A 22,775-nucleotide genomic window follows, 5' to 3' on the forward strand; every position below is an offset into this window, starting at 1 on the left:
AAGTAACAGTCAAAACACTGCCATGTCATTAAACAAAAATAAGATTTCTGTGACCTTAACTTCAGGGCCAAAAGAAAGCACTAATATAAATGAGAGCAAGACAAACCAAGAAACCTGTTCCTGCTACTATAGCACTTGTTTTCATACTTTCATCAGCCTCACTCCATACCACACTTTTCATTCTATCTCTGCTTTATATCATTTGTGCAAGTAGAATGAAGTGACTGTCTTCACATTTTGATCTAATTTCCTTCAAGGACCAGATCCAAACTGGGCACATGGGCAGTATTTTTTTATTTTTTTATTATGTAAGAGGATGCTCAAAATGTGATTGAAACTTTGGCAAAAACATGTCCCACTAAGAAAAGTGCCAATTCTGTTGGAAATTAATAACATTTTCATGAATAAAAAGAATCTAGGTTATAATCAGGGGGTCCTTTACACACATGTAAGGTTCTTTTATAGTTTTATCTTTAATTTTTATTAATTTAATGATTAATTGCTGGCCCATTGCCTACAAAATCAGTTGTCCTCAGATAGGAGATAATCATTTCAACTTGATTAAAAAAACAAAGTAATAATTTAATTTAATAATATCTTTACCACATGAAATAGTACATTGTAATATGTTTTAAAAACTGCAAACCGTGAGATTTTAACAATATTTACTATTATTTTGTGGTTGCTCAAAATGTGTCCCACATATTCGTCACCACCGTCAGATATTTATAAAAAGCAATAAAGTCAGGCAACTAAAAAGGTCAACTACATTCCTGAGGACCTCCAAACCTCCAGCTCTACTGCATGCTTCAAGCTCCCTTAAATTTGCTATTTTCTCTTAAACTTGTTGATATTTTTGGACACTGCTACTGTCGCCACCATAACATGTCAACACCGTCTCTTTTGTATAAAAAATATTAGATTAGATTATGACATAAATGGATACTTTTTAAGAAGAGGTCTGAAGTAGCTAGCAATAGAGGGGAAACAAGATGGCTAATGTGAACAACTCATGCATATCATGTGAAAGAGTAGGTTTTTGTCACCCGTCAGACGTCACCACCGTCAGGTTTTGGTGGATATCCTCACAGCTGGGGTTCAACCTCGAGGCTGCGGCCGAACCACAGCCGTGAGCCCGTATTTATTGTGATCAACAATTATATTCAAGCCTCCCTTAACGACTATTTGGAGGTTTTTGTCACCACCGTCAGACTGGACGTCACAAAAAACCTGACGGTGGTGACGTCTGATGGTGGTGACAAAAACCTACTCTTTCACATGATATGCATGCTCAGGATTGTTATTTTTTGGACCCAATAGTTAAATCAAGTTGTTAAGCAAGAAGCCATCTTGTGTGGTATACATTTTGGAATTGTATGTTGTTATGAGGCCACTGTCACCAGATTAGTGTCACCACCGTCAGTTCTAAAGTCACCACCGTCAGAGGGAGTTTTATTTGTTTTAAATGAATATGCTTACAATATGTTTCTTCAGTGCTGTTGAGTTATTAAAGTAAAAGTCTCTTTTAATACAAATATATGTTTGTTAAATAAAAAACATTACTTTTTTCTATTTAGGCTTAAAGTAAACGTTAAAAGGAGTACACGTGAAACAGTATAAAAAAAAATCAACAAAAGTGAATATTCAACATTTAACAGCATATCTATGTATTACAAATGTCAGATAATGATTTAAAAACTCTAAATACATATTAGACTAAATAAATAAAACATAATATGCTTTTTATTGTGTCTGACGGTGTTGACAAAAACAAAGTAATAACTGGAAAACCGTCACACAAAATGAGGAGGTTGCACCAGTACATTGCTGAACAGCCAACACTTTGGTCTATAATGATATACCTTCAGATTTTGTAATTTAAATAACTTTTTATTTTCAAAATTAAAACCTATTTTATCCCAATTCCCAAGAATCAGTGATATATTTAGAAAATGAATACAGCTGAGTGGGCAACAGAGGGAAATCTTAAATGAGGAAAACATGGCAAGGTTTTGTGTATAGGAAATAGGCCTTGTTAGTGGGTGCATCAAAGAGCTTTCAGTGTTTCAAGGTGACAGCATAGTTCTATTTTTGCCTACAAATAGGCCAAACACTGCATATAGACAAATATGCTCACTCGGCTCACAAAAAGATCAAAGATATTACAAATAAAAAAGGTAAAAAATTAAAATAAAGCACTACGCCAGTAAATTGCACAATCCGCATCCGCATCCCCTCCCTGCAGCATCTTCATCAAGGTGGTGCAAATGTGCGTACTTGAGTCATCGCCACGCGTATTTGCGCAGTTTTCTACTTGGCCATTTCATTTTAACTTTTCCGCAACACACACACCACTGTATTCCTTATCAATAACTACCCAGCGTTGACACTGGGAAGCTCAATTTTGTTAGAACCTCACTGTAACTTTTACCAGGTCACAGGCTGAACCGTGAGACGGTGACAAACTTTTTCTCCCACGCTGGATCAAGTTTCTCTGCGGCTTCTTGAGCGGTCTGTGATTTATGGAAATGTCGGAAAGGCAAAGAGGAAAGCGAAAGCCTGCTTAGCATTACAGCCCCGCCACGTACATGTTGTAATAGCTCCCAACCTACCTTTCCTTTCCGCCAGAACACAGCAGCCCAAGCAGAGCAGAGAGGTGAGACTGATCCACTTCACAAAACGGGTGGCCATCGTGTTTTTGAAGCTCCCGGTGAGAAGGTGTCATTCCATGCCAACAACACGCGATATTCCGCTTTATCAAAACTGAAAAATCTTTCTTTAGTTTTTTTTTTTTCTCGTTTAGTAAAAGACTTTTCCTTCTCTGGGAAACTCAAACTTTGACAGCTCCTCCTCCTCGCAGATATCTCCAGCAAGTCCGAGCTCGTGCAGCGAGGACAAACTACTGCCTGCTCTGACGTCAGCAAGAGGGAGGATGCGCCTCTCAAACTGCTCAGGTGGCAGAGGCAGAGGCAGAGGGATGGTTTTCGGAAAGACAATGTGCACACTGCTGTGTAGTAGCACTAAAAACACAGGTACTTATTTATTGCTGTCATTCCCAAACTACTAGGCTACTCTCAATGATGCAGTGATTAAACCCTGAATAAACATCCTACAGTGAAAACACTGGTCTTTTACCTTGAAATCATTCAACTTAGATACAGTAAGTTGGGTGGCGGATGAGATGGGGAGAGCCTCCCTCCTTCCCTATAATTACCTCAAACATATATTTGGCATTTCTGTTCTGCAATTTCTTGGTATTGAACTGATAAGCTGATATGGATATTATGCAAAAAGCTATATCGGCTGATATTTATAAGTCTAGCTCCAGTACACTACACTAGTCCAAGTTGGGAGTTTAACACTTTCCATGAATTACTTAATGAACACAAAAAAATATTAATATTAGTTTTTTTTGCAGTTAGAAAGGTATATTGAATATGATTTACTGGGTTTCCTTCTCTTCCTGCTTTTAATGCTCTTATACTTCAGAGTGAGTGGGTGGTAGTTGCCCTTAGCATACTGATCTGATATAGGGACTTAGGCTTTTGATGCGACTTTGCCCCTGTTAGTATGAAAAGGAAAACAAAATAATGAGGTTTAACTAAGTTTAACTAATAACATTAACGATGGCTCAGTTCCATTAAGTGTCCCGTAAGTCATTAAGCCAGTAAGTGAGCATGTGCAATATCAGGACCCTGGAACAGGCAATTGGAGTGGAATCATTTTAATATTATTAATTCAACCGGTGCTTTTTCTGTTATGTCATGATGAAATATTTGCTGTGAAAAAAAGCTGATTTTATGTTATTCAGATGATGCTCTGTGAGGACTGGTCGAGTCTATATACTTCAAAGCCTGAAACAACACAAAAAGCTGAGATCACCACAAATGATCTGAGATGAAGCTCTACGAATGACATGAGCATTATCAAAAACTGTAGCCAGAGGTAAAGGGTCATTTTTATAGACAAATTACTACTTTTTGTTTATTTTCACACACTTAAACACACACAGACACACACACACACACACACACACACACACAATATAATGTAAGTGTTCCTCAGGTGAACACCTATAAATTAAAGAAATTATAATGATAAGTCATCTGGGACGTTTCATTTAATTTGGCCTATAACAGCTAAGCTCAACATTAAGTTCCTGCATCTTAAAATCACCATTTCACCCTTATTTATTTAATTGTTTATTAGTTTAGTATATTAGTATATTTAAGGGGCCATGCACAACACATATTTAGAGCGAGAGTTAGCTATATAGCTCATTTGAATCTGCAGTCCCTGTGCAGATGTGCATGCATGAAAGACAGCCCTCAGTATCAGAGTCATGCAGAGGTTTAATGGACAAAATGTCTAGATTGGAGTCGAGTCTAATTGGATGTCAAGATGCTTGAATGTGTTTGTTGTTGTATACTAATCAGACTCTATGGGGACAGGAGTGATAGAAATCATTTCTCACACTGGTGTTTATTTCATTACCGCAGCCTAATGGCTCAGCAAATCGTCTTTGGTTGTACTGTTGGAGGAAGAGGTTATTGTGTTGGGTGAAATTATGACCATTTTCCTCGAGGAGAAATTACTTAATGTTAGGCTAACGTTTCATAGGAGACGGCACAGCAAGCTATTTTCATTGTGCTGTGGATGTGATGCAACTGCAAGTTTGACTGTTCTCAGTACTGTCATTGGGAAATTCATGGCCTTTGTCATTTTGGTAAGTCAGGGGGGAAAGTGGTAACTGAAGGAGCTCCATTGAGTGAAAACGTTTTTTCCCTTCACAAGGTTAGGCACTATTAAATAGTTCAAGTCTCATAAAGAGGAACAAGAGAGGTCAAATATTGCAGTTTTACTTTTAGTAAAAATCAAATTTCCGCTTCGTTTTAGGGTCATATATTTGAATATACAGAGGGGTGGGTTTTAAATGTTTTGGAACCAAGGTTTGCCACACACTGAGCCACAATGGAGGCTCATAACAAGAAAAAGAAAGGTCAAGAAATCACCTTGGCTTCTCACCAGCAGCCAATTTCTACACCGCTGGTCAACGTCTCAATTATGAAATGTTCCACAGTAAGAAAGAAAGCCGTCCTAGTTGTAAGTGTTTCATATCACCATCCATCACAGTCATGGGGCTCTGTGCGTTTTGCACAGGCAGAGCCTCACACCACAGCTGTCTGTCAGCCAAGCAGAAACACTAAACAAACAGAGAATAATGGCCAGACTACTGGGGATTCAAAAGAGAGACAAGAAAAAGAAAAAAAGAACCAGGGAGAGAGAAGAAGAAAGAGTGAGAGGAGAGATGACAGCTACTGGCTGGCAAAGTATGGTCAAGGTGAGTATATGTCTCACCTTGCAATATTTTCACATTTTCCATCTCCTATGTTCAGTACCTGAGGGACATTTTGGATTAGTCGTACATGCTAATTAATGCAGCTCACATTTGAGTTCTTTCAGATACAGTAAAAGCCAAACGCATAATGTTTACACGAGCAGTCTTGTGGTTCAGTGAGGCAGAAAGGCTATGCAACTGTGTTGTGAGGGGAGACGATTCGTCCTGAAGATCTGAAGTCTGATCTGCATGACAGGGCCCAGATGGACCAGCAACATCTCAGTAGATTTCTGAAGAAGAAAAACCTGCACGGGAAAGTACCAACCCCCACTAACAACATGACCATTTGTGAGTGTCTTGTATAAACTGTAGTAGAGATGAGATGTAGAAGCAAGGAACATATGTGATATATAGGATTCAATGTCACCCAAAGGCACAACAGCTGCTGCATCCACCCAAACAGACATACTAGTGTATCTAAAATTAAGCCATGAGAATAAGTAGGGCTGGGGAAACATCATATCACAATGATAGTTATCATGATTTTGAAAAATTGTTTGCAAAAAAATAAATAATAAAACGTTTTGGGACCTTTAATTCAATGTCATACTTTCTGATTTTTCTTCAACTGAATCTACTGTCTTGCATCTGAACTCAACTCAACACTATTTATACGGCTCTCTCATAGAAATCAAATTGATTTTACCATTTTATTTCTATGGGCTCTCTACACACGACACAGTTGATCAAAAGTGTTCTGCAGCCCAGACAACAAAGGAGGAGAAGAAGAAGAAAACCATCAGCATACAACAAACTTTTTGTATCAAAACTATTTTGATCCTAACAACTTCATGGATCATAAAACTTTTTCAGTATCAGTATTGTTATATTGTTATGCAATTCCTTTGAGAAGTACTTAGCAAAAGTAGGCTATTTAATTATTGCCCGAAGAACAAATAATATAAAATATCTAAAGCCTGGAAGAATGTTAAAACCTTTGTGCAAATCCACAAAGCTGTAGGTTATATTGAGGGATAGTGCTTCCAAAAGTAATCAAATTAAATGTTTAATTTCAGCTTTCCTTTTTGTGAATCTCTGCAGTATTTTAGGCACTTGTCATAGCTGCCATATCGCTGACATGTGAGATAAGACATGGATTAGATGTGCCTGAATCCATAAAAGCTTTAATAATAGCTTTCTAAATCCTGTTTTCAGCGGTATGGCTGAAGAGCCTCAGGCGATCAGAACAAACTGTCAAGTACCAATTAATTAGGTTTAATTAAGAAGCCAGTGAGATTACTTTGTATCTCACCATCTGCCCCCATAAAGGAAATGCTCCTTCAGCTAAACTTAAATAGTATAGTCAAATATTTTAATGGATAAATTAATTGTTGTTTTGTGATAGAGAGTACACACATGCACACACACACGCGCGCAACCAACACACACACACACACACACACACACACACACACACACACACACACACACACTTTGTTTTCTCTTCCTATGAAGAACGATAAAACATGTGCATATCTTATTGCTCTGTGTTTTACCGTTTCCTGAAGAGGCCCCTGGTCTTTGGCTATGAGCCATCTTCACTTGCCAGAGCATGTGGTCTCCATGGCAGCCCATTGGGTTACACAGTAAACACCTCAAAGTAAATGAATGAACCTGTTTTAATCCAATAGGAATCCCTTTCTCAACTTCTCAACCTGTCACATCCTGTTTCATAACATGGAACACCTTGTTCACAGTTATGAGTAATGTGAGTGATTTCCTGACAGTTTTGTCTGTTCAGGTTTCAAACATTCATATAATAATAATAATAATAATAAAAATAATAATAATAATAGTGATAGAGTTCATTTTTCAGCAAGTTCTTTACAAAAGCCAAACATAAAGCAATAAAACAATTATTTTTTAATCAAGTCGACAGTGAAAAATGTTTTCAAATATACTGATGAAATGCCAGTAGACAAATAATTAGACAATATATATTTTCATTCCAGTCTATTCTATTTGTCAATTAATGTTATATTATAAATGTGTATTTAAATACAGGGTTGCATACCTGTTAAGGCATTTGCTAGGGTGAAAAATATGGTTTTGAACAAATGTTGAAGATCAAATTTCATTGTCATTATCAATTATTGAGATCAAATATTTATGAAATATAAAAATATAAAAGAGCTATTGTCAGGCTTCACTGAACCTGTCTTTATTCATTCAGGTGCTCTGTATGTGCTGCAACCTATTTGGTCCCTGTTCGGGCATGAGACTCAGACTCAAAATGTGCTTTTTATGATATTCTTGGACAGGATGGTTTGGTGCTGACTGTAGTTGGGGTAAGGGTCTGCATTCCCACAGCTGGTGCCATGGTTTTCTGGCAAAGGGTGGCCCTGTCCTTCAGATCCAATCAAATCAGTGGTGAGAAAGTGTCCCTAACTACAGGAATCTCTGAGTCATTCACAAGTGTGAATATAAAGGATCAAAAGATTGACTGTTTACAGTGCAGAAAACTGTCAAGCCACATGTGTCAGCTTGGCAGATGATCTTCATTCCAACTCTCTCTTAGTGATTGATAGAAAGAGATCATGGATCTAATCAACTAAAATGCAGATTTCTCTGCAGTTAGCCACACTTTGGCCAGGGCAACATCAGATTCAGAATCAGGATTCACTGATCCTGAAAGAGACAGATGAGATGGCTGCTGTTTGAAGGAATGTATTGCTGTAGTAAATATAAAAAAAAAAACATTTAATGAGCTCCTTCTTCATTCTTTTCCATATGCTCTTTCTGCCTGACATATCAAATTAATCTCAGATCAATTTCTCTGCTCATTAGTTCATGTGGGGTGGATTCAGGTTTCAGTGTGTCCTATGCCCTCAGAGGTTTGCAAGCAAACAGCTAACGGCCATATTCCTCAATGAAACACCGCCATCGTGTGGCTCCTCTGCTTGAGGCAGGTTGTTGACGCATGGGCTATAAAGAGCGGTACAGTAGGAGCTATAACTGTCTTGGGAAGCTGTCAGGTAGTCTGTTCTGGGTCTCCAGGGCAGAGATCAACACAGGGGTAAACTGTGGGACAGATAGTACTTTAACATAACTGAGCATACTTACACTAAAGGTCAGCTTTTGTCCTGATGTCTAACTGTGCACACGTTGCTGTATAAGATCAGATGATTGATTAAGTTATCAAGTATTGGCAAGGTATATATATATATATATATATATATATATATATATATATATATATATATTTTTTTTTTTTTTTTTTTTTTTTTTTTAATTATGGGGTCACTACGCAGTTGTGTCAGTGCACATAAAGCCAAATGATGCTTTATGGCTTATAAAGGGCATCAGCAGAGGGATGTAAGCTAAATCAGTCCATAATCTGGATCTAGGCCTTTGTATTTAAGAATCAACCATCTTACTGCACATGTGTGACTCAAAGTGCACAGAGCCGTGGTCTTTGCAATGTAAAAGTCAAACGTGCAGGCAGTTCTAAAGAATGGCATTTCATCTCTCCTACACTCTGTAGGGCAGCTCTCATGATGCTGCCAAGCAGCGCTGCGCTGTGTGAGAAATCAAAGCGCAGGCGTCGAGTCGGGAGGTAGCCTATCTTATGCGCAGACTGGGTACTGTACATGGCCATTGATGCTGCTGGATAGATGTAGCCCCTGATGTAAATAAGAATGGCGAGGGCAGCGGGTCTAACATGCCGCGTTATCTCTGCTTGACATCGGAACATTGCATGCCACCATCGGGATTTCATAAAAAAGCGGGGGCCTTTTCTCGTTTTCATCGGACTCTGCCTTGACAGCTCGCCTGATGATTTTAATTTGACACAAGAGCCAAAGCAGACGGGCGGCTTCTTCTAATAAACACTCGGGAAAAACAGGTCATTATGACCTTAGTATCCTCCAGTAAAAGAAAACCATCGGATTGCTTTTACGCGGCAGCATTCTGCTTGCATTTTTTGCTTTGGATTTCGTGTGCTGTGTCCGGAGAGGAGGATCATCAGTTCAGCGTTGAGGTAAGATGAATGGCCTTCCCTCCCTGGTTATCATAAATGACCGCGCGCTCTCCTCCACATCATCTGCCTCAGCGTGAAAAACACTTAAAGGCTATAGCCTATATGTATAGCCTATATATCGAGTCCCCACGCTATCCGTGGGCACAATAACCATAAAGCATAACATGGATACATTGTAAAGCTTATCAGGATAGCTCACGCACTGAACGGCGAAAATATCACGCATTCCTCATTTGTAGAGTGCAATGAAACAGAAGGATGCTCATTTTATTACACTGCGGTCCATGAGCTGAGCTGATCCAGCCCACTGATCCCAAATGTGCAACCCAGATAAGAGTGGTCTGTTTTAACTGTGATGTCCTACAGCATAATGCTTTCTTTGCTGGATATAGTTCTGTGACATACCAACATTGCTTTTTTTGTACCTTATTAATTTATGTCATTTTCATCCTCACCTCAGGCTCCCCTCCCACCACTCCGAAGAAATTAAATGCTGAGGCTGACAGTCACACAAACACATCATTATTCAATTTTATGGCTCACTGAAATCTGCCCGATATCTCTCTGAGATCTGTGCCTTTGAACAAACAAACAACACACACAGGAAACACGCCCACAGGAGAGAGGAGGGAAAAAAAGGAATAAACAAGGTGTTTAGCTCAGCAGAAAGAGGGATCGAGGCAGGAAGGGGGAGGGATGGACAGAAGAGACAGCTAGTCAGATTAGCTAGCTGGAGCGTATATATCTCATAGGCTGTGTGAGGTGATGGGGAGGCGTGTGGACAGCTGTGGATAGCATGGGCACCTCGTGGCCTCTCAGCTTCAGGATTGAGTCTGGCAGTGACCCCTGGATGATGCTCAGCCTCACCTCTTTCCTCTGTGTCAAGTCGCACTCTCGCTTTGTAGGGCAAGAGGAGGCAGGGCCACAGTCCTGCACATGCTGACCGGCAGCCACAAGACACAAACACTGGTCACTGGGAGGGATTCAGATGCAAACAGTTGCACTGATGTCCAGGGAGCCCGTGAGCAAATATCCAAAGACACATTTAAACCTAAACCTCTGCCAGATAGACAGTTTCTGCAAACAATAGACTATTTACTTGCAAATTCTGTGAAGTATTTCATTAAAGCTTCTGTGACGTTAATTATAGCTATAACCACAGAAGCTCATTCTCAGTTTGATCTCTTGCAATAATAATGTAAAAAGTATTGTAGCAATGGTTAGTCACCTCACCGCCTTTTGTTAGATGCAGAATGAATAAACTGCATTCATATTTTATTGATGTTTATTATGGGATTGGCCACTTACTGGGAACACTGGGTAGGGTAACTAAATAAATTGTACTTTGCCCTCATTTAAACAGCTACTGTGCCCTTGAACAAGGTACCCCAACCACTGCGGTGAAGGAATGTCTGTGGTCTGTTTTTGAACTAGACAGCCTCCCAGCATTAAGTGAAATATGAATGCTAAAAAAGAGAATATATTGTAACAGTTATATGTGAGACCTGATCTAATCAAACAAAAAATGAAGGAAATTCAAGTTGATAGCTGCAACAAATGGGGTTTGTTTCTTTTATAGCCTTTCACTTTTGACAGCTCGGGTTGATACATGTGCATTGTAGTAGATGATTAACTCATTTATTATCTGAACACACTTGCAAAATGCAAATGTACAACGCCCTGGATGTGATTTCAGCTCAGGACCTTTTTTCACATGTCATCTCCTACTCTCTTTCCTCCCGTTTCCTCTCTACTGTGAGGTTTTCTAATAAAGGCAAAGAGTCTAAAGAAAGTTTTAAAATAGCCACGATATGGCACACATTTTTCTCCTTCTTCCCCCTCGCAGGGATGGCTACAGAGGTATGGCTACCTTCCCCGCACAGAACCGGGAATGTCTGTCCTGCGCTCGGCCCAAACCATGCACTCAGCCATCGCTGCCATGCAGCGTGTCTATGGTCTCAATGTCACAGGGACACTGGATGAGAAAACCAAGGAGTGAGTAGCCTATACACACTTGTACAACTCAAGCTGGGGTGCACATGTACTTTCACCAGGCAATTGATTTCACATTAATGCAAATGCTCCCCTCATTCATTTAAAAAATCCAGACGGAATGGCTATCAATATTGCAATGACTTAGTTAAGGACAGAAATAGAGATGTTCATTTCACCACCCATCACATCATCTGAAACAACCTCAGAGGAAGGTTTTAACACTTTTCCTTCTTCTCATTTTGCATGATGATGCAGTGATATCACGCTGAGGTGAGAATTAATGTTTTGCCTATATGTATTACAGTATGTGTGTTCTGTACTCTTGATAATCCGATGTGGTATGAATGAGAAAACATGAAACTCTTGATTTTCTCTCAGCCCTCATTGAGAATTATTGACTGTAGTTTGGAGTAGATTTAGTGGTATTTTGTACAACATGTCCTTAATTTGCTGCTGTGATTATGTCAGTAAGAGAACTACTGAGTTCACTTCAGTGCTTTATGTTGTCTTGTGATGGTGTTTGCCTCCCAACTTTTATTTAGCAAACTTGAGTCACCTTCTCTTCTCTTCTCTTCTCTTCTCTTCTCTTCTCTTCTCTTCTCTTCTCTTCTCTTCTCTTTCCCAAGTTGGATGCAAAAGCCTCGCTGTGGAGTTCCGGACAAATTTAAAAGTGCTTCGAGGTCACGGAAGCGGAGATATGCGCTGACAGGACAGAAGTGGCAGCGTACACACATCACCTACAGGTAAGAGATAGTGGAGGCAGTTGTCATAGCGACCATTGAGTTTCCAGTAACAGCGCTTATTGTAGGTTTCAGATGTGACAGTGTTAATTTTCTCATCTCTCCTCTGTCTCTCATCTCCTCTTTAACCCCCTGGGATTGCGTGCTCTGTGTTGTCATAGAAACCGCGCAAATATGTCACATGTCTGGGGGCACACGCACACACAAATATCGTCAACATCACACGTTCAGATTCACACATGTGCCCATATGGGCTGTGAGTATGTTTACTTTCCAGTTTATAAATAGCTTGCTGACAAAATAAAAATGGGATCAGGCAGTTTCTTTTAATCCTTTTCCATGTATTCTTTTTATAAAACAAAACTATTTTAGCTGAGTAGCATGACTTTCCTCTGCCTCATAAAAAAATGTTTGAAATTCCTGAGTGTAAATTGTCCGTAATCTCAGCAGAAATATTCAAACTCTCATCTTATCTCGCTTGATTAAGCTCCAGCTTTTAATAGGTTCTGAGGAGAACTGATAAACGGGTCTCTGGCACAACTGCAAATTGACAGGTTACAGCAGTAATAGACGATAACACTGTCAATTTATTCAAATCCTTCCTTCCTCCATGAATTTGAATTGATGAGCCACCTCTCCTAATGGAATGTCAATCAGTGCTGAGCCAGTGCTGCTGCTGACTGCACTTTATTCACGAAAATGAGTGGCGAGAGAGGGAGAAGATTTCCCACGCCTCTTTGCCTGCCAGGGACTGATAACGACTGCTGTGTTAAAAGTTCAGTAAAAGCTGCCAGGCTTGAAATAGTTCTGTCAAGTGCAACTTTTTTTTTTTTAGTGTCTCCTTAATTTGAAAAGTAAAATATGTTCACTCAAAATGAATTGGATTACGAGGCATGGGGTTGATGCAGTATATATTTTATTTTCACTTCTCCCGAATGTTCTGTTCCCTGTAATTTAAGATGATGTATGATTGTTGCACCATGTACACCCATGTCTACTATGAATACAGTATGTAAACTACAGCCTGCAGAGCATTTTCTCAACCTCATAGCCTCTACCTCTTTGCAGCCTTTACAATCGATTTGCTTTCTTTCTTCCCACAGCATAAAAAATGTCACACCAAAGGTGGGCGCCCGGGAGACTCACGATGCCATCCGGCGGGCGTTTGACGTGTGGCAGGGTGTGACTCCCCTACGCTTTGAGGCCGTTCCATACAGCGCACTGGAGACTGGCAGGCGTGACGTGGACATCACCATCATTTTTGCTTCGGGTTTTCATGGTGACAGCTCACCCTTCGATGGGGAGGGGGGATTCCTTGCCCATGCCTATTTCCCGGGCCCAGGCATAGGAGGGGACACACACTTTGATTCAGATGAGCCCTGGACCCTGGGGAACCCAAACCATGATGGTAAAAGGGTTTAAACCTAAATCTATAGACAGAGAATGTGGTGGTAGCATGTAGTAAGACAAGGCTACAAATAAGTGAGGAAAGCGAAAGTAAAGAGAAACTACAGCAGGAGTATGGAAAGGAAATTGTAAAGGGAGGGGTTAAGATAAGGGAAGAAAGTACAGAAAGAAGGTTGTTAAATGCGGAATGTTGGCTGTTACATAAGTAAACAAGTTAAGGGGTGTGGAAGGTATGAGGAAAGCATTGAGAAACAGAAAAAAGAGAAGTCATCAGGAGAGACAGATAAAGACTGATGGGAAGAAAAAACTGGAAATACAGATGGCTAGGCAGGAGGGCAATATTACAGAAATGGTATCACAGGGCAAAGTATGAGGGATGCTTAACCAAAAACAAAGAAAAAAAGCAGAGATTTCTTTGATCGGGCTGCGCTCTCTAAAGATGCATCACCCCATCTGTCAGGATTTTGTTTTTGTTTTCTGCATATGACAGGATAGAAAGCTATGCTATTTTAAGACATTGGTTGCTGGCACATGATTATTGCTATTCTGTTTTTAGTGAATTTGATGTAGCTCAGTGGTATGCGAGAGAGGTGACAGAAAGCAGAAAAGTAGCATATATATACAGTATACAACGTGAAATTACAACATGTCAAAGTAATGTGATATGATTTTATGTAATGTAATCATATGTTATGTGTTTATAAGTTGGTTTACTTTGGATTTTATAATGTTAATTATGTTATATTAGGCTATTCATGGATATATTAGGTTAAGTCAGATTAGTTAGTATGGGTTATATTGTTATGTTATGTTATGTTATGTTATGTTAGGTTAGGTTATGTTATGTTAGGTTATGTTATGTTATGTTAGGTTATGTTATGGGTAATTTTTATTATAGGCTACGTTAGGTTAGGTCATTATGAGTTGTGCCGTGTCATGTTGTTTCATCTTATGTAATGTTATATGTTATGTTGTGTTGTGTTATTGTTTTGGATAATCTTATGATAGATAAAGATAGGTTTGGTTATTATGGATTATATTATAACATATACTGTAACAGTGGCCCACATATCATGCAATGTAGGCCAGCCTGCCAATGTGGATTCTGGCAGAGTGCAGCATTCCAGAGAGAGAGATAAGGTGCCTTTCTTAGCCGTGCATCCACACACACTTTAATTACCCTACCTACAGGGCGCCAGGCTTGTCAGAGCACCACCAGGCTGCTTCGCTAATACCCATGTGCCATCGCTTACATTCTATCCTCCCATTAGTGGAAGAGAAGGGTAACAGCTCACATTGTGTTTGTTCTGAGAAACTGCTTGCCACCCATCAGCGCCACTCCCTCTCTCTCTCTCTTTTGTTCTTATACTCCAATGGTAATTGTCTCAGACTCCCAAGTCAAATTCATGTTCACCCTTGCACAGTGTCCCATGGTTATCCATGTGGAGTGCTGAGGCTGGTTCTGAAAAGCTTCTGTCTCTGCTTATGTGTCTGGGAAGATGTGCAACCTTTAATGGGCTTTCACAGCAGTGTAAATGTAAATGTTACATGTTGACATGTGCGCTAATGGTAGCTCCGACCTGTCTCCTGGGAGTCTTTATAGGACATTTTTGGTTTGGTGGAAGAGGCTGGGTGTGTGAGATAAATGGGGGAGGGGGAGGTGTAACCTTTTAGCTGCTGGCTGAGGGTCAGTGGTTGGTCTGTGCAGCGCTGCTGGCAGGAGTGGATATCATGTTTTAAAGGGCAACAATCTCCTGGGGACAGCTTCAGTCACAAGCTGTATATAAATGGTGTTCTTCTTTCTAAATCAGGTTGACACTATGAGCTGAATGCTGACCATAGACACTGGCATTTTTCTTTTTTCATTTGTCTGTTTATTTGAATGTGATACAAAATAGAACCAAAATGTTTCCTCGTTCAATGTCGACATGTGTATAGCTGCATTATATGAATGTTTGTGTTTCCACTGTTTTCTGGTGCCCAGGGCAGCAACGTGAATGCGTGTCCCTTGGCTCTCTGTGGGGTGTATTTGCTATTATGGAGCCAAGCATTTTACCTTCAATAATATTTACTTGCACTTCATTGCACCACATTAGCTCAATGTCTGGCCCAGAGATGTGCAAGTAATGATTATTTTCATTGTTGATTAATCAACCGGTTATTTGTTAGCAATGTGTTTACTGGTTTGTCCATACAATGTTGAAATATTGCTCAGTTGTGTCCAACCAACAGTCCAAAACCTAAAGGTAGTCAATTTACAATGATATAAACCTGAGAAAAGAAGCAAATTCTAATTATGAAAGACCTTAGAACGAGCAAATATTTGGCATTCTCTGCTTGATAAATGTCTTAAATGGTTAACTGGTGATCAAAACCACTGATGATTCACATCTGTTGATTGACTAATCAAGTAGTCACTACAACACTTGAGAGATGTTTGATTTTATTGTGCCAGCATGTACGTATGCTCCCACGTATGTCTAATCTTTCTTGGAATGATTCCTCATTTTAGCCATGTTACAGTGGCACAATAGCAGCTTGTGGAACAACAATAATTTATAGACTATGGATTTACAGATACAATTACTGGGCATCTATATAGCCACTTGTCTATATAGATGCCCAGTAATTGTAAAAAATCTAACAAATCTTATTTCTTAGCAATGTTTCTGTGCTTATTATGCCTGTCTCTTGTGTTAATGGGTGTATAATTTCTTCTTCTATTTCATCATAGCACACATAAGTAACATTTATTCTTTTCCACCTCTTATTTATTGTATGTACTTTATTGTGTGCCATATATGATTGAGTGGTTTTGCATTAACAATACCATCTTCTGCTCCAGGTAATGACCTGTTCTTGGTTGCGGTGCATGAGCTGGGCCACGCCCTCGGTCTGGAACACTCTAACGACCCCACCGCTATTATGGCTCCTTTCTACCAGTACATGGACACAGAGAACTTCAAACTACCTCATGATGACCTGCAGGGCATCCAGAAAATCTATGGTAACCCTCTGTTTCATATGTTAATATGATGTAGAAGTTGAACAAAGACAAACAATTCTTTTTCTGTAAATTCTAGCAGTTAGTAAGTAGTTAGAGCCCTTTAGAGCATTGTTACATATGCATTATATTGTTCCAACACTTTTTTTAAAGCCATATTACAAACTAGAGACCATCTTGCAATGGGATCAAATCAGCCATGAAGCCAAATCTGGCCAGTGGCATAAAGTGTAGGGCCAATGGCCCTTGCCTAACTCTTACCCCCCCTCGCTTGGATCACACCCATCTTTGAACTCAGCCTTCTTTTTGATCTCAACTACACACCTGTAAAGTTTCATGACTCCATCTTGCACGGTTGGGATGCTGTCACGTTGACAAAATCTGTCCGCAGACAGACAGACATATAAACACAGAGCAAATTACTCAAATTCTTCTACTTTTTCTCTTTTTCTGTGGTAGTTCCCGCTTCAGTAGGTGTCTCCAGGACAACATTTTGCCATGATGACACACACACAGATTCACAAGGTGAAAACAAAACCAGCGTCGCTGTCGCGGCTGGTAAATATTATTGATACTGAAGCCCTGCAATGATATAGTCAGTATTACAAAGTCTGCTGCAACATTCAGTCATATTAGTTGATGTAAGCAGCATTTGTCCGCTGTTAAAGAGGACAGCCAACGTGAATCAACTAACAAATAATCTGTGCCAACATTAAAGATGCATCGGTCAAAAAACAGTAAACTTATTTAATACCTCATTGAAGATAGTCTCAAAAATAGTTAAATCTTACAAATACAGAAAAACTGTACAGTATTTTTCTGTCTTTTTAGGTCCACCAGATAGAGCACCGCAGCCTACTAGGCCCCCACCCACGGTCCCTCCTCCTCGCTTCCACCCTCCTTCAGACCCCCGTAAGCATGACCGCCATGCCAGACCCCATCGCCCTCCACAGGGGGCCAAGCCCTTCAACCCCAACTCCATACCCAACATCTGTGATGGAGGCTTCAACACCCTGGCCATCCTCCGGCAAGAGCTTTTTGTGTTCAAGGTAGAGTAGATCATCAGCCTGAGTGAACATGACTGCTGGTTTTAAAGCTGTTTGTGATGATGATGATGATGATGATGATGATGATGATGATAATGATGATGATTCTACCTTATCCATTTCTATAGGACCAGTGGTTTTGGAGGGTACGAGATAACTCAGTAGTCCCTGGCTACCCCATGCAGATTAACCACTTCTGGAAAGGCTTGCCTCCCAAAATTGATGCTGTGTATGAAAATAGCGAAGGGAAGTTTGTCTTTTTCAAAGGTAATAAAAGCATGAGAATTTTCCTTTTTTGGGGTTATATTTTTTCAGTTTTCAATTTACTAAAGGTACCCTGTGGCCACTAGTTAGCTATTGAGCACCAGTTTTTGAGTGGGTACCCATTTTGTTAGTATTCTGCAAATGCACTATGATACACATGTACATTTGAGCGTACGTGAGATGTGATACATATTTTTCTGCCACCGGTTTCATGCCTTTTCGCTGATTGACAAATAAGTGCTAACGCACCAAGTAGCAAGGGACTAACAAATGCACGAAAAAGAAGGCTGCTAGCTAGCAAACATGGATGTAAACAACGCAGGATTTAAAATATTTTTTTTTAAATCAGCTTTGCAAATGTTTTATGATGAACTGAAATGCATTCAACCGATTTATCAGACTTGCATTTTGGTGAAAACACTGAATGTAAACATACTTTTTTTTTATTCCCAGATTTGAGAGTTGTGATGTATACTGTAGACCACAATAATGTAATAACTGACAAATCACAAAAAATAACACTTTGATTGCATACCACCAGCACAAGTGCATGTGTATCTGTGAGCTCTTTTAACATACAGTAATCTTTTATCCTATCGCAACTGAGCGGGTGACTTTGGGGTTGTTTTGCGTTCTGTAAGGAAACAGAACGGGTGCAGATCCAGTACAGCCATCCGTCCATCAGGCAGATTAACATGACATCTGTCACCCAGTGGGATCAGAGTGCCTCATGCTTTATTTATTCACTCAGGGGGACTTAACTGCATGTGTGTGAGTGTGTGTGTGTCTGTGTATGTGTGTGTGTGTGTGTTTTGTGTGTGTGTCTAGCTACTTCCTGCAAGCACACAACCACAGCAGCGCCCCTCACTCTGCCTGAGGCATTTATGATCAAACTGAATTAAATGCAACAATAGCTTCAATAAAACTGAAAACAACAAGTCTCAGTGGCCTTGTCTTCAGAGCATCATCTTGCTGTTTATTGTATTATAGACAACACTGCATAGTTTTTCTGCTGTACAGATATTTTGTAAACGAGGTGATACATCTGACCTTTGAAATCATGTGAATAGAAATGAATAGACTCCCTGGAAGAAAAAAAATCACTGGAAGAAAAACAACAGACACAGAAGGTTTGAATGAGCTAAGAGCCGGCAGTGTGCGGTCTAGAGCAATTTTCAAGGTCATCTTTATGATAATGTCTTTGTCCCAGAGACTCCTAACTTGGTGTGTGTATTTTAGGAAACCGTTTCTGGGTCTTCAAGGACACAACTCTCCAGCCTTCGTACCCTCAGGACATCTCGCTGTTCGGGAGCGGCATGCCCACTCAGAGTATCGAGACAGCTGTCTGGTGGGAGGATGTCGCAAAAACCTACTTCTTCAAAGGAGACAGGTCTGTGTACATGAAGTTAAGTAGTTTGTCAGAACTGGAGTCTCTCAGAGCAAACAAAGTACTATGAGGCCATTCAATGGCTGAAATCTTAATTAAAGTCTTTTGCCAATAAATTGACTCTGTGTTACCAAATGGTATATACAAGTATAATACAGTACTTTGAGGAGTGGATCCTACAGTCAAAATAATAAAGGTAAGTATTTGTCAGCTCCTTTCCTTCTGTTCCTCTTCATCAATGCAGTGTGTCTGTGTTTGGAACATTAAATGATGAAATGTAATAATTGTGCAGGTGTGTTGATCAATGCGTCTTCAATTTTGACATAGATTAGCTGGCATCCTTGAAGCTCTAAGCTGTCATATGTTGCTTTGAAAAGGCTGATTGCCTATTTAACAGCTGAAACATGTGTGATCATGTTACTTCAGAGTTTGTTTTTCTGTAAAGTATTTATATTATTTTGTTTACTTGCATACATCTATTGATTCATTCACGGTTGAAGTCAGTTACCTGCAGTTGGAAGTGAAGTAAAATCTTTCCAAAGCAATTCAATTAGAGGATGTGTTGTTTATCTATGTACGTTGCAAGGGTCTTAAGTTTGACAGTATACCAGTGTGACTCACATGTTTGTTCATCTGTCATGATCAATCATATCTGAAGAGGTCAGAGGGCCCTGTGGTGAAAGCTGACAAAATGCTTTGTCATGATAATGTCATCCCTCAACCTGCTGCTGCACATCATGACAAACAGGACGTTCTGTCCATCGTCTCAAACATGATTTCATCTCTCTCTCTCTCTCTCCCCCTCTAAGTCTCTCTCTCTCTCTCTCTCTCTCTCTCTCTCTCTGTCTCTCAGTGACAGGGTGGTGTTTGTTCTAATTCAAAGAAATGACACTGTGTAGCAAGATTTATGTGTGTGAGTGCTAGTGTATGAGAAGTAGATCAATCACAACAACCCCCTGAAACAGATTTGCCAGACAGATAAACAAAGTATGGATGATTGATTGACCGCTTTCGCTGGTTGTTTGAATCAAGTCAGTTGCAGATCTCTAAATGGTCAGATTGAGTCTTTCTTTTTTTTAAAGTCTGGCTGCAAGTTAAAGACAGCAAACTGTAAACACAGTGTGCAGTAGTCCTGTGCTGTACCATAATACTACTTTGATTCCTGGTCTTAAAATCTGTATTATAGTAAGGAAATAAAATCTTCTTAATTTAGTAAGCTTTTGTTGCAGAGTAATGTATATAATCCCCAAAAATATCATTACATTGTCATTATTGAAGACAACGATATTTGATTTTATTTCGATTTTGTGTCATAGCATATTTAAAGGTGAACTCTGCAACTCAACAACTAAACAAATACAGCCCACCCGTCGGTGCTCCTTCAGAATGTTAGCATGTGCCAGATTTACCGTCCCTCTGTTTATACGTCCATGGCCTTCCCTTGAACCTTCCCATTGAATAGTGTTGTATGGCTCGGTCCAAGCCACTTTGTGTGTGTTTCTCATTTACAGAGGCTGTGTGTATGAACACCAGGATGATTTGAATGCTGGTGGTTGACAGGACTAGACTAAGGAAGTTAGTGGCCCTTGTATACTCTAGAAGACTGACAAATAGATCTTGGGCTTTAGCGTTGATGGATACGGTAACTGAGTCCAGTTGTTGGATTAATTCAACTCTCATCACTCTGTGCTGATGATCTGTGCTTGTGTGTGTGGATTTGTGCACACTCGCAAGAATGTGTAATTTCTTCCTACTTGGGCTTGACCCAGATCAGCACACTGTTCCTGCAGGGTCAGGTGTCTGACAGATCACATCACTGACTGATTGTATTTATGTCTGTCCTGTTGTAGGTACTGGAGGTACAATGAGGACATGAGAACCATGGACCCAGGTTATCCCAAACCCATCAACATCTGGAAGGGCATCCCTGACTCTCCACAGGGGGCTTTTGTGGATAAGGCCAACGGTATGGCAGCTTCAGTGAGAACCGACCTAACCCTAAGTAGTTTTTCACTCTGACACAGTGAAATTCATAGAAAAAGATCAAGAGTGACACCTTAAATTACATAAAAAAGAGAAATCTAGTTGGTCTGGTATTTTCATGTAAATGTTTAAACCAGTATTAAATCTCTGTTTAAAACACATTAGACATCAGAGCATCTGCACATATTGAGTGATAAAAAATAGAAAAAAATTAACTCAATGCATACACTGATGTTGCAATACACTACACTAGAGCTACAACAATTAGAATTGAAAGAAAATGCATTGTAAACTATTTTGATAATCAATTTGGCTAATCCTTAGAGTCATTTCTCAAGCAAAAATGCACGATAAAGTGGTACATCTACTGCACAGTTGCTCTTCGCAAATTTAATCTTTATAAGTGAATTTGTTGTGTTCCACATTACCTCCCCGCAGGCTTTACCTACTTTTACAAGGGAAAGGAGTACTGGAAATTCAACAACCAGCTGCTTCGTGTGGAGCCTAGCTACCCAAGGTCCATCCTGAGGGATTTCATGGGCTGTGACGGTCTGCCTGCCGGCCCCGAATGGGACTGGAACCCCCCGGTGGCGGAGGAACGCCACTACGACAATGGTGACGTGGACGTTGTCATCAAACTGGACAGCGCGGGGGGCACGGAGAAAGCAGTGGCCATCGCTATCCCCTGTGTCCTGGCGCTTTGCATGATGGTCCTCCTCTACACTGTTTTCCAGTTCAGGAGGAAGAGCACACAGCGCCACATACTGTACTGCAAGCGCTCCATGCAGGAGTGGGTCTGAAGGACTGTTATCATACTGTATAGAAAGGGATGTGAAGCTCTGATAGAGGTATAGTTATTACTTGAAGCCCTAAGTACAGTAATTGGAAGCACTGTAAAGGGTACAGTACATAAGGATTGCCATGTTGGCAGATTTTAAAGCTGCTTGAACTCAACTAACAAGCTGCAAGGAAGCGAAACGATCAGCAGAACGCAACTAAATTAGTGAGGGAGCCACATCTCCTGTGTCCAACTAATATGTATGTATCTGACTTTTTTCTGTATCTTGGAATGAACTCAATTAAGTGAGACACAGTTAAGCTACTGTAAGTGGGACCTTTGTCTATCCTCGTCTCTGCACGCCGCTTAAAAAGCCCCTAGCACTAACTTCAGTGGACAAATTAGATATAGGCTTCTACTTTACTTTCATTTCTTAATTACATTGCTCTGAGCTGTGCTTTTTTTCATTTAGGGTCCCTGTAAAAGATTATTCATTGTGTGGAGGACTGATACACAAACCAAATATGACCTATTCTCCCAAAGAGGATTACTGCTTGATGTTGTTTTTCCTCCATGGATCGAACATTGCGGCATCATACTCATTTTTTCTTTTTTGCCATTGGTATTCACATCCACCCGTCTGCTCTGTAATCTGTGGGGATAGGAAGCAGCTCTAAGTAAGAGCTAGGAACACAAGACTGTTGTGGCAGTGTATCTCCAAAACAGGGGCCAAAAACCTCTACAATATTTATGAGACTGCCTTAATCACAGATTGCTTAAACTCCCTTCTCTTT

The 22,775-nt window shown here is 40.1% G+C and overlaps 2 protein-coding genes across 2 annotated transcripts in view; one reads left to right on the forward strand and one right to left on the reverse strand.

Moving 5' to 3' along the window:
• Positions 1–2,908, reverse strand: part of egfra (epidermal growth factor receptor a (erythroblastic leukemia viral (v-erb-b) oncogene homolog, avian)) — a 43,845-nt gene extending 40,937 nt beyond the window's left edge. The window contains exon 1 of the mRNA XM_028592708.1: positions 2,613–2,908. Within this exon, the coding sequence (XP_028448509.1) occupies positions 2,613–2,691 (79 nt within the window). The 5' untranslated portion in view covers positions 2,692–2,908. The remainder of the gene's footprint in view (positions 1–2,612) is intronic.
• Positions 2,909–8,996: 6,088 nt separating this feature from the next.
• Positions 8,997–22,190, forward strand: mmp16b (matrix metallopeptidase 16b (membrane-inserted)). The gene is made up of 10 exons (XM_028593842.1): positions 8,997–9,377; positions 11,224–11,372; positions 11,999–12,115; positions 13,216–13,520; positions 16,365–16,526; positions 17,355–17,572; positions 17,698–17,836; positions 19,073–19,223; positions 21,071–21,186; positions 21,642–22,190. The coding sequence occupies exons 1-10, from the start codon at positions 9,249–9,251 to the stop codon at positions 22,001–22,003; spliced, it is 1,848 nt and encodes a 615-aa protein (XP_028449643.1). The 5' UTR covers positions 8,997–9,248; the 3' UTR covers positions 22,004–22,190.
• Positions 22,191–22,775: the final 585 nt, after the last annotated feature.

This window comes from Perca flavescens, chromosome 12 (assembly GCF_004354835.1).
Source record: "Perca flavescens isolate YP-PL-M2 chromosome 12, PFLA_1.0, whole genome shotgun sequence".
Classification (NCBI taxonomy): Eukaryota; Metazoa; Chordata; class Actinopteri; order Perciformes; family Percidae; genus Perca; species Perca flavescens.

Coding starts and splice junctions, on each gene's coding strand:
- mmp16b (XM_028593842.1), top strand. CDS start 9,249: ATGACCTTAGTATCCTCCAGTAAAAGAAAACCATCGGATTGCTTTTAC. Junction 11,373..11,998: donor CTGGATGAGAAAACCAAGGA/GTGAGTAGCCTA, acceptor CTCTTTCCCAAG/TTGGATGCAAAAGCCTCGCT. Junction 19,224..21,070: donor TACTTCTTCAAAGGAGACAG/GTCTGTGTACAT, acceptor GTCCTGTTGTAG/GTACTGGAGGTACAATGAGG.